Below are 12,868 nucleotides of genomic sequence, written 5' to 3'. Positions count from 1 at the left end.
AAAGTAAAAAAGGTGCACTCTTTGCATTACTTGATTTGGGGGTGTCTTGTGACTATTTAACGCTCACATACCCCACACGTTATCTATGTGCTCGGGAGAAGTGAAGAATTCATTTTGTTATTTCCTATCCCAGCATTTAGCACCCATCCCAAAATGTGCCTGGCACTTGAAAGTGTAGAGATTAAAAAAAGAAAAAGATCTGTTTCCCAGATTTGTATTTAAAAGTGGGCCACCTAGAATGGTGAGTGGGGTGTCTTTGAAATCCTTAAGTGATGAGCTTTGGTATTTAGGAGTAGTTTTACTTCCAAATGCATAAGGTATTTGTGAAAACATGACTGAATTGTGAAATGCTACAGCAAAAAACTCAAACAGCTGTTAGATTTGTGGCTGCAATGAGCCATCTAGAAAGGTAAATGAGGTGTCTCTACAATCTTTAACCCCTTCGTGACAATGGCTTGATTGTATCATATTATTTACTATAAAAAAAGTATAAAATTGTTACATACCGGGCAGGGAGCTCCTCCAGGTCCCCTGCTAGGCAACTGCAGCCGCCGCGAACAAGGGGGAGACCCCCCCGCTTCGGACCAGCAGCCGCCGCAAAGAAGGGGGAGACCCCCCACCTCTGCACGGCAACCACAGCCGCCACGAAGGAGACCTCCCGCCTCTGCACAGCAGCCACAGCCACCGCTAAGAAGGGGGAGACCCCCCGCCTCTGCACAGCAGCAGCCGCCGCCGCGACGCCAAGGGAGACCTCCTGCCTCCACGCTGAGATCCCGGCAGCCGCACTCGGGAGACAGGTTCTGCTCCGGTGTCCGGACTCGCTCCTCTTCACGCCTAGTGGCGCCGTCGGAAACTGCATCGCCTTATGCTGGGAGGTTACGAATACGTCACACGCAAGATGGCCGCAGAGGAAGTGACGTAACGGCACTTTGAATATTTGGCGGGAAACCTCTAATTAGTACCAAAACTCCTGTGCCTATTTAAGAGACTCAAACTTACAGCCATTGCCTTCTGATGGCCGTGCCTGTCTTGGTAGTGCCTATCTCAGTACGAGTTCCTATTGTTCTCCTGTTATTGACCCCGGCTTATCCCACAACGTTCCTGTTCTCTGGTCTCCTGACCTCGGCTTTTCCCGCGACGTTCCTGTTCTCCGGTATCCCGATCTCGGCTCTCTGGACCATCCCTTACCAGTCCTACCTGACTTTGGTGTCTCCTTCCTACGCTGTGCAGTGACAAAAATACGGTAAAAAAAATGACTTTCTAACTTTTACTTGAAAAATATTTTACTCATCTATAAAATAATGAAAAAACCTGCTAAATAGATTATACTAATTGTCCTAAGTTTAGAAATACCCAATGTTTTTAATGTTATTTTGCCTTTTTATGCACGTTATGGGGCAATAAGTACAAGTAGTGTTTTGCTATTTCGAAACCATTTTTTCCAAATCTGTTAATTCTTCCCCCATGTGCTATTTGAGGTATCTTTGAAGCTGGCCAATGCAATTTACCCCATCAAACCATATATTTTTGAAAACTAGACACCCCAGGGCAATTCAAATGCTAGTATTTTAACTCTTTCCATGCACTAATTCTACCGCTGGTCTTTATCAAACTTTGTGGTAGTCATTTTTTTGCATATTTTTTTTCCACACACATTTTACTTCAGCTATGAATTATCAGGTCCTGGTATATGTCACTGTCATAAAACATCCCAATACGTGTTCAGCAACGTCTGCTGAGTACAGTTATACCCCACATGAATGGGTTTGCCTGGCTGGGGCAAAAGGGCCACATTTGGGGCATGCGTATTTTTCAACATTAAACTTTGACATTTGGTGATCCACTGCCCATGTCCTATTTGGTACATCTTTGAGCTTGGCCATTTTAGTGTGCCCTATAAAACCATATATTTTTGAAAACTAGACACCCCAGGTTATTTCAAATGCTTGTATTTTTTTGCATTCTTATCCTAAACCCTTTACAAGATGAACCAACATTGTAAAAATTGCACACATCAGCATATTGTGTTCTTCACTTTGCTTCCATTGAAGAGGCAAATACTGTACTAAACATCCAACAAAAGGTCGGATCTGGATGTTGACCCTCTCGATAACGCAGGATAACCTGCATCTGCTCCCCACACACGTACTTTAGGTATGAATTTACAGCTCCTGGTCACACAACACCCCAACATGTGTTCAGCAACATCTCCTGAGTACAGTGATACCCCTCATGCATGTCGGGTTTTTGGAGGGCTAAAAGGCCACATTTAGGACATGTGCATTTTTCAAGTTGGAAATTAGACGTGTGGTCATCCTTCCCCCGGTGTTAATTGGGACATCATACATTTTTTTTTAAAGTAGACACCCCATGGGCATTTAACATGCCAGTATTTTACCTTTTTTAATGTGAGAATTGTTTAAAGCTAAAGCGCCAATTTTAGGACTTGCTCCTAAAAAAATTTTTTTGCCTTTTTTTTTTATTTTTACATTTTTTTGGAACTGAAAGGTTCCCCTGATGGTGACACCAGTGGGAAATAATTTTTACATTTTACAATTTTTTTTTTTCCAACTACTGGTATTTTTTTTTTTTCTTTACTAATCTCCGGAGCAGTCACGGCGCGTCCTGGGGTGGGTGTTCGGTGTCCCTGAATGCCTCGTGATCCAGACATTTCAGCGACACCGTTGAAGTTTAGGAGGTGATAAACTCTTTTAAAAGAGCGTCCTCCGCCATATAGTGTACGGCGGACGTTGACGCCCCGAGGAGGCCCTTGATGCCGGTCGTGGTGTTGCTGAATGCCTCGACTTTGAGGCATTATATCAACACTGTTTGGGTGCAGAAAGCGAACGTAGATCGCTTTCTGCACCCATTTGAAGTCATAACGGTCCTGGCACGTCAATTGTCGTTAACCCTTTGTTTTCAGGTGACGTGTGCCTGGACCGTCAATTGTCGTTAAGGGAAGTGTTTTTAGGCATATAAAGTTTTATGGGGTAAACACTGAACATAATGTCTGAAAAATATACCATACCAATGCATGTGGGGCATTGCTGTACTCAATTTGAATACAAATCATAAGTTGTTTCTGTCTGTATCCTGGCAATGTATAATTACCTTTGCAATGTACAATTTTTAGAACCAACAACTGTTGATCACGCCATCAACAGCATCATAATTCATGCAACTGCTCTTTGTTTTATTAACCCCCTCCAAACCTAGATCTAAACATGCAGATTATGTAATTGCAAAATCCAGCATCGATAGATCAGTGGGAAAAAGCAGATAAGATATGCTTATTTCACCAATGTGCTTGCCAATTAGTGATGGGAAGTTCGGATCATTAAAGTGAATCAGATCATTTCGATTCGTTCACTGCAATGATCCGATTCATGATCCGGATCTTAGGATCACTCAGTGTGCCTGCACGGAGTTACTGTTTTCCAGCAACTCCGTGCAGGCACACTAACGATTGGCCCCGCCCCTTTCATTATGAATCCTCCCCCCTGCCTCCAGTGACGTCAATGAAGGCAGAGAGTCGTTCAAAGATTCGAATCTTACAGGGATCCGAATCTTACAGTGATCATTGTAAGATCCGGATCTTTGAACGACTCTCTGCCTTCATTGGCATTCTAATCATTCAGAGAATATCACCATACTGTTATAAATAATACATTAATAATCACTGCCCCCAGGATTTACATTCCCCTTTACCTGCAACTGCACCTTAAGCTAACTTTATTAAATTAATTACATTAACCCTCACCATTAAATTAACCCTAAACACCCCATCAACCATGACTGCCCCAAAAAATTAACCCTTAACACCCCATCAACCATGACTGCCCCTAAAATTAACCCTTAACACCCCATTAACCATAACTGCCCCCAAATTAACCCTAAACACCCCATTAAGCATAACTGTCCCTAAATTAACCCTAAACACCCCGTTAAGCATAACTGCCCCCAAATTAACCCTAAACACCCCATCAAGCATAACTGCCCCCAAATTAACACTAAAGACCCCATTAAGCATAACTGCCCCCAAATTAACACTAAAGACCCCATTAAGCATAACTGCCCCCAATTAACCCTAAACACCCCATTAAGCATAACTGCCCCCAAATTAACCCTAAACACCTCATTAAGCATAAATGCCCCTAAATTAACACTAAAGACCCCATTAAGCATAACTGCCCCCAAATTAACCCTAAACACCTCATTAAGCATAACTGCCCCTAAATTAACACTAAAGACCCCATTAAGCATAACTGCCCCTAAATTATCCCTAAACACCCCATTAAGCATAACTGCCCCTAAATTAACACTAAAGACCCCATCAACCATACCAATTTATTCGGTAATTTATCTGGAGTACATGCAATTAATTTAGGGGCAGTTATGGTTAATGGAGTATTTAGGGTTAATTTTATGCTGATGACTGAGGGTTAATTTAATTAATTTAATAAAGTTAACTGTAGGTGCAGTTATAGGTAAAGGGGGGGCAAACTCAGGGGAATCTAAATCCTGGGGACAGTGTGAACATTATTAATGTATTTATTTATAAAAGTATGGTATCAGTAATATTCTCTGAATGATTTGAATCTCTGTAAGATTCGGATCCTTGTAAGATCCGGATCCCTGTAAGATTCGAATCATTCGACTCTTCGGATCATTCGACTCTTCGGATCATTCGACTCTTCGGATCATTCGACTCTTCGGATCATTCGACTCTTCGGATCATTCGACTCTCTGAGTCATCGTTCCTGTGTGAATTAATGAGCTGTAACCTGACCCCAGAGTCTGTGTCTGAGTGCTCTGCAGATGACTCACAGCTCTATGATCAGGTTACAGCTGCATGATTCACAGACTGAACCGCTACAAATGAATCGTTCAGTCTTGTGAACCGATTCATCCGGATCACTAAAAAGAACCGGATCAAATGAACGATTCGTTCATGATCCGGACATCACTATTGCCAGTGTTGTAAAATCACATGCAGGCAAACCCACTTTTCCAGTGGCACAGCGGGCCCAAACATGGGCATGGTCACCTGCTCACTGCTATGGTCCATTCAAGTGTTAAGGATCAAAAACACTAATTGCACCCTCTAGTTAAATTTTAACAGAAACTTAAGAAGCCTTCAGATTATATGGCAATAACCTATCATTGCATGCTTTGTGTTATGTAGCAATTGTGTTATCTAGAAAAAAAAATGAGAATTTGTTTGCATGGGTAATTCTTTCTGGCAGGTGTTCAACAATACTGGGAATAGTTTTTCTAATACTGCATTATTAACATACACAAAGTTGCAGAAAACGTTTAAAAGGAACTTTCAGCGGGTAAATATGTCAAGTACATATTAGAATGTAGACCTAGAGTAAATTATTCATGCTCTCACTTTTTGCTTCCTTCCAGCTGGTGGAGGGGGAGTTCAGATCAACTTTCCCACTAGTAGCCATATGCCGTCTGAACAAATAAGGCGGGAAAAAGATGTAAGTAGCGAGCTTGTTGAGCAACAACGGTTTCAGAGCAAAAGAAAGCACAGACCGGGCGTGATCAGTGAGGAACCAATAGGACTGCACCCGGTGTTCGGTCGAAAAGTTGAGTTGTCGGCAGACGATAAAATCGGCCTCGTAACCTCGATTAGTGGAGTTAGCAGGTGACAGATGCGATCCGCCAAACGGACATCGAGCAGCTTCTAACAGCGGTGCTCGTGCAAATGACAGTACACCGAACGTACGGCGGAGCAACATAGAGATCATCAGAATGCGTTATATTTAGACAGACTGTAAGACGAGGAGGCGTGGGCTTTCCGACATATAAAATTAACTCGCGGACACGGTCTTCCTTATATGTGCCTATTCGCCGCTGATAAGAACAACCGTTGTGCTGAGGCTTGGAACGCATGTGCGCTTCAAACCTCGAAGTTACAGGTGCACATATATAAATACAAACGTTTCTATTGCCTCTGTGAAGTAACAGCTGGCGCGTCTAATTTAGCCATATTTTTTAATCTATGTTTTAAGGATGTAATGCATATACATAATCTCGATTAAGAGATCGTTTCCCCTTTTCTACGTATACTTTACCTGGTTATCGTACACCTGCTTTTCATATTGGTCAACATTAAGATGTGGTTAAAGTTAGTAAGGTTTTTTTTTCCGCTGAGGGAGTTCCAAGAAGGACTGTGTTGAGGCTGCCTAACGTAATGTCCATTGCCCAACGAGGGCTGTGATCTGCAGAAATTGTGATCAGAAAAACTTAAACAGTTACATTTTTAATTAAAAAGATATAAATTGACCTTAGTGTCATTCAGGGGTATCGTATAGTTACAAGAGATATCCTGGGTACTGAAATCATGGGTTAGCATTAGTGCCACCTGGGTGCAGTATTTCTTTGCCACTACCTAACACCAGGGCCGGCCCTATAATGGGGCAGACTGGGGCAATTGCCCCAGGTGGCACTTTAGAAGGGGCGGCACTTTGCCGCCCCAAGCGCTTTTTTTTTTTTTTTTTTTTTTGAAGCGGAGGAGAGAGAGAGGGGCACCGAGTGGTTTTCGCTTACCCGCTCGGCGCCCCTCTCTCTCTCTCCTCTGCGGCAAGTCTCCCTGTTCGGTCCCGGCTTGTAATGCAGAGCGCCGGAAGTGACGTCAATTTCCGGCGCTCAGCATTACAAGCCGGCACCGTGGCAGAGCAGGGAGACTCGCCGCAGGACTGTTTAAAGGTAAGTACCGGGGGGGGGGATCGTAGATTATGGCGTTGGCGAAGTTTAAAATGCCGCCCCCCCCCCCGGCGTCGGCGGGGGGGGGCGGCGTTTTAAACTTCGCCCCAGGCGGCGTTAAGTCTTCGGCCGGCCCTGCCTAACACACTAACATCATACATTTATACATCTTCCTGAAGCACACATTCTAATACTATATAGTTATACACACTCACTCTAAAAATGTACACATACATACACACTTACTCCCTAATCCCTACCCTCTTACGTGCCATTACAGAGTGGAAAAAGTTTTAAATAAAGTATTGATAAATATATTAGACTTCTGTTTCGCACTTCATCTTTTGCGCTTGCACACGTCACAATTTTAAGCGCTCCCTTGCAGCCAAGCAGGGGACTCAGATTCCCAGATGGTGGCCCTGGTAAGTGCGACCCCCTTGTCTTTCAAAACCCTAGGAAGCGATTTCTAGTAGTCATGGCTACCAGGGTTTGTTCAGCCCTGGCTTGAGATGGTGTTATGACATAAATTATGTGCATGGATGGATGAGGGGAGCCTGTGACCAGAGGACAATGCCCCCGTGCAGGGTGACACTACTGAAGGGAATGCAAGAGAAAGTTAAGAGACCTACTCCATTGTGAGATTATTATTTACATGTTTTTTCCCTTTGTAGAAATTTCCAGTTAAAGCTAAAATAACAATAACATGCTATTCAACACCTTAACCCCTTAACGTCCATTGACGAGGCAGGCACGTGACGAAAAAACGGTCCCTTCGCGACCTATGACGTGCCTGACAAGTCATTTCATTAAACAAGCTTAGAAAGTGATCTACGATCACTTTCTTCGCTTAAACAGTGTTGCTGCAATGTCTCGATGTCGAGGCATTCAGCAACACCAAGACTGGCATCATGGGCCATATCTGGCCCCTCCCCATGGGCGTCAACATCCGCCCATTTTAAAAGTTTAGGAGGCGATCAACGATCACCTCCTAAACTTCATTGGTGTTGCTGAAATGCCTCAGAGGCATTTAGCAACACCGAACACTCACCCCAGGACACTCGCAAGATGGCAGCGCGTCATGTAAAACAAATAATAAAGTTGGAAAAGTTCTCCAGGGGGTCTCCAGACCCTCTAGAGAACTCTGCCTCCACTTGCAGGTTGAATACAGGTACTGTATTCAGCCATGCAATTCAATGGAACCCAGCTCACTAATCACTATGTGGTTAGTAAAATATTTAAAAAATATGGGAAAAATGGTAACATTTAAAAACTATAATTATTATGCATCAGAGGAACCATCCAGTTCCAGCAAAATGTAAAAAACGTCCAAAAAATAAAATAAAAAATAAAGTTTATTATTATGAGCAAGTGCTAAAATTTTGCGCTGTATCGTCCCAAAAATCTTGACATGGAAAAAGTTAAAGTAAAAGCATTTCAAACACCCAAAGGGTGTCTTATTTTAAAAAAATAGATAGAGCATAGGCACAGACTGACCAAAATGGGGGGGGGGGCACACTTCCCAAATGTGGCCTTTTAACCCCACACAAACTTTGGCAAAGGCTGGTGGTAGAATCTCATGCATGGACAGGGTTAAAATACTAGCATTTGAAATACCTTGGGTCAAAATATATGGTTTGATGGGGTAAAATAAATTACCCGGCTTCAAAGAAGGCCCTATTAAGACATGTGGACTTCCTAAATGTGGCGTTTTACCTCCCAAATAACCCGACAAACCCATGCATGAAATTCATAGCCCACATGCATGGGTTTGTTGGGTTATTTGGGAGGTAAAGGGCCAACTTTGTGAGGTGTGCATTTTTTGGCATTTAAACATCTGGTAAGTCTGTGCCCATGTCCCATATTTGGGACATCTTTGAAGCTGGTCAATTTGATTTACCCAATCAAATCATACATTTTTTTAAACTAGGCACCCCATGGGCATTTAAAATGCCAATACATTTAACTCTGTCCATGCGACAAGTTTTGTGAAGATATAGCGCTAATTGTAGGACTTGCTCATAAAAAAACTTTTTTGTATATTGTGACGGACCCTGTAGAGATGGATGGTCTCTGCCGTCAATAGTTCCAGCGATCTCCTATGGTCCCCTCGGTATACTCCAGACTTCCAGTAACCAAGTAGTTACACTCCACGATGAAGTGTCCCTTGTCCCCAAATCACAGAGACATATACGGTCTTAGGCTTGAACAAGTAAGAATCTCCTTTATTGTACACCAAACACCAACTTTATACCTGAGACCATCTTGAAAAGAACAATACATAAATACATTAGCTTAAACACTTTAACTGGCACCAATCAGGAGAGCTAGAACAGGGAGCAACCAATCACAGTGCAGGGGGTGTGGTCAGGGGCGGCCCACGTCCCATTAAGTTAGGGACCAATCAAAAGGGGAGCTACCCTCCCTACCATATATGGATTTCCGGGGGTGTGGCTGTAGCAGCCAATATGGAAGGTGCCTACCTGGGATTTGTACAGTTAAATGATAGCCTGGTGGATTACATGTCTTCTTGTCGGGACAATCCATCCGCATTGCTGTTTTGTTTTCCCGGACGATATTGAATCATAAAGTTGAATGGTTGTAAGGAAAGGCTCCACCTTAGTAACCTGCCGTTGTCCCCTGCTACCCTGTTAAACCAGACTAGGGGATTGAGATCTGTTAACATGGTAAATTCACTGCCATACAAGTATGGTGAAAATTTCTTCAGTGCCCAGACCAGGGCAAAACATTCCCATTCAATAGTGGCGTAGCCTATGTCTTGATCCAGTAGTTTGCGGCTCAGGTAGGCTAACGGGTGTTCTTCCCCCTGGTCATTGAGCTGGCTTAACACTGCACCAAGTCCGTACTGGGAGGCGTCTGTGTGGACAAGGAATCGCTTAGAAAAGTTAGGTGCAGCAAGGATCGGGGCACTTCCTAGGGCTGTTTTGAGGTCCTCAAATGCTTGCTGGCACTCCCGGGACCATAGTACAGTACAAGAGAGGGCTTTCTTTGTGAGGTCAGTTAGGGGTTTGGCGGTGTCACTGTAATGGGGAACAAACTTACAATAGTACCCTGCCGTACCTAGAAAAGCTAATACTTGCTTCTTTGTTATGGGTCGGGGCCAGTTTACAATAGCTTCTATTTTGGCTAGTTCTGGTCGCTGTCTACCCCCTCCTACCCTGTGACCTAGGTATTGCACTTCTGCCATACCTATCTGGCATTTGTCAGACCGTATGGTCATCCCTGCTTGCTGGATTCTACCTAGGACTACATCCAAGTGTTGGAGATGCTCTCCCCAAGAGCCACTAAAAATGGCTATATCGTCAAGGTAAGCACAGGTAAATTCCTGTAGACCCTCGAGGATCTGGTCTACCAGCCTCTGGAACGCGGCAGGGGCATTCTTTATTCCGAATGGCATAACTTTAAATTAACATAAACCAAACGGAGTGACAAATGCTGACTTGGGAATCGCATCTTCCGTCAAAGGGATTTGCCAGTACTTAGCCCCAGCCCCTACTTAAGTCCAAGGTAGAAACACAGGTCTCCCCGGCTAGCCGGTCTAGGAGCTCGTCTACTCTGGGCATGGGGTATGCGTTGGTTGTGGTCTGGTCATTTAAGAGTCGATAGTCAACGCAGAACCAGGCGGAGCCGTCCTTCTTAGGAACTAACACTACTGGGGATGCCCAGGGACTGTGAGAGGGTTTGATTACCCCTAATTGGATCATATCTGCTATTTCCTTGCGGATATGACCGCTGACAGCCTCTGGTACTCAGTAGGCGGGTTGCCGGAGGGGGGTTTGGCCGGGGGTCTCTACTCCATGTTGGGTGAGATGTGTGAGACCAGAGCGGGCAGTGAATAGTGTGGTTCGGTTTTCTAACATGGCTAGGGCTTGGGTCTGTTCCTCGGAGTTAGTTGTTACCCGAGCTTAAGCTGGTTGAGCTCGGGCTCAGCCTGGGAGTCTGCCAGTAAGTCAGGGATGGCGCGGTCCCCTGCTTCCGTATGGGAAGGGGGCACACGGCCAATGATGTAGGTAGTTTCCCCTCTTTTTTTCTAGAACTGTGTAGGGACCCTCCCATGCTGCCTGTAATTTATTGTGCCGGGTGGGTTAATACAGCATTAATACTTGCTGCCCTAGGCTGATTTCTCTACAGGTGGCCTGGCTATCATACTGGGCTTTTTGGCGGCACCGGGCAGCTTGTAAATTTCCCGAGCTTGGGAAATTAATTGCTCTAATTTTTCCCTTAGCTCGATGACATATGTGATGGTGGGGGTCTCGGTAGGATCGCATTTGCCTTCCCAATACTCTCTGTTAAGGGGGCCCCTAACCCGTCGCCCATAGAGGAGCTCGAACGTGTGTGAAGAGTAAGGGCAGAAACCTTTCCCAGTCTGGGTGGCTGATGATGAAAGTTTTGAGCATTTGCTTGAGGGTGCCATTAAACTGTTCACAAGGCCCGTGGGTTTGGGGATGGTAGGGGGGTGGTGTGGAGGGGTTTTACCCCGCAGAGTTTCCAGAGCTGTTGCATGAGCTCTGCGGTGAACTACGCCCCTCGATCGGACAGGATTTCTTGGGGGAACCCAATACGGGAGAATATCTTTAGGAGCGCATGGGCTACTGCCTCTGCGGAGATGGAAGATAGAGCTATGGCTTCGGGGTAACGGGTAGCAAAATCTACAACGGTCAGAATATAGCGCTTCCCGGACTGACTAGGTTTTCATAAGGGACCAATGAGATCAATTGCGATCCTCTGGAAAGGTTCGCCTATGATGGGCAGGGGTTGGAGAGGATTTATAATGCCGGTGTCCTACTCGCTGACATGGGTCGCAAGTGCGTCAAAAATATTTTACTTCCCGGGTTAGTCGGGGCCAGAAGAACGCCTGAGTTAAACGATCTTCTGTACGTGCGATGCCTAGATGGCCGGCCATAGGAGCTTCGTGGGCAAGGGCTAGTAATGCGGGACGATAGGTTGCGGGCACTACCAGCTGCAGTTTTGGGACGGCCGTGCTACCCTGTTTGTGTCTGGGACTGTCCCTGTATAATAACCCTTGGTGCCAATATATTTTGTCCCCATGGGGTCCTAACTCTCCTGAGTCGGCTCGGGCTCGGTATTTGGCGAGGGTCGGGTCAGTGGTCTGTTGGGTTTTAAAGTCAGGGGAGCGGTTCGGTCAAGGTAGTCGGGACAGGGGAAGTATTTACCAGGTCCCCGGAATTGAGTGCTTGCGTTGCTTGGGCACGGGTCACAGCCAGACAAGTGGGTGGCTTTGAGCTGGTACCCTCTGGAACCAAACACGTTTCCATGCGGCCCAAATCGTTGCCCAGTAAAATGTTGGTGGGTAATCCCGGCATGATGCCTACTTCTCGTTGTCCTTCGCCGGCCCCCCAGTTGAGGTGGACGCATGCAGTAGGAATCTCGTGCACTTCACCGCCCACCACTCGGACATCCAGGTGTTTTCCTAGCAGGTGCCCAGGGGGTAATGACTCTGGTTGGATGAGGGTAGCTCCGGAGTCTCTGCCAATTTCCCATTGATCAGCACCAGCTGTTAATGATGCTCTCTGTTGTCGTAGAAAGGCTGCTGTAGAAGGGCGATCTCGTGGCTAATATCCCGGGTGGGGGTCTCTGCTGGGTGTGTGAGCATCACGCTCAAGGTAGGTTCCTGTTGTGATATAGTTTTGTTCGCTAGTGGGGCTCACACAGTAGGCTTGATGGGCATGGAACGGAGCGGGCCCAGGGGCATAGCGGGAGTTGGGTCCAGGTTGTTGGGCTCGACTGGTTCCGCGTGCCCTGGCTGTTGGCACTGATGGCAAATGATAGAGGAGTACGTTCTAGCCGGATGGCTGTAAGGTCGGGGGGGCTGCAGACATCAGGGGGCGTGGGGCTGAGGCAAAGGGGGCATTGGGTTGAGGGGAATGGGAAGGCAGTCCTTGATTTGGGGCCAACTTTGTCCCAGGGACTCAGGATACGGGGCATCTTACATCAGTAAACCTATCTGCCAAGCGGGTTGCTTCCTCCAGGGTTAGAGGATCCTGATCTCGCACCCAGTCTCGGACTTCTCCTGCAGTATATTCCCAACGAGAGGCCTCCAGCCTCTAGCAGAACCTGGGCGACTTGGATGGAGGCGATGGAATGATGATACAAGGTCCGGTGCATGGACAGT

The 12,868-nt window shown here is 45.8% G+C and overlaps 1 protein-coding gene across 1 annotated transcript in view; it reads right to left on the bottom strand.

Moving 5' to 3' along the window:
• LOC149281723 (ADP-ribose glycohydrolase MACROD1-like) overlaps positions 1-5,456 on the bottom strand; it is a 403,871-nt gene extending 398,415 nt beyond the window's left edge. Inside the window, exon 1 of the mRNA XM_089499036.1 lies at positions 5,396-5,456. Within this exon, the coding sequence (XP_089355162.1) occupies positions 5,396-5,456 (61 nt within the window). The remainder of the gene's footprint in view (positions 1-5,395) is intronic.
• Between the last annotated feature and the right edge of the window lie 7,412 nt (positions 5,457-12,868).

Source organism: Sceloporus occidentalis, unplaced genomic scaffold (genome assembly GCF_023333645.1).
Source record: "Sceloporus occidentalis isolate IW3139 unplaced genomic scaffold, rSceOcc1.0.p SCAF_128, whole genome shotgun sequence".
NCBI lineage: Eukaryota > Metazoa > Chordata > Lepidosauria > Squamata > Phrynosomatidae > Sceloporus > Sceloporus occidentalis.
Note: the sequence above shows the minus strand (reverse complement) of the source record. Positions and strands in the feature narration are given on the sequence as shown.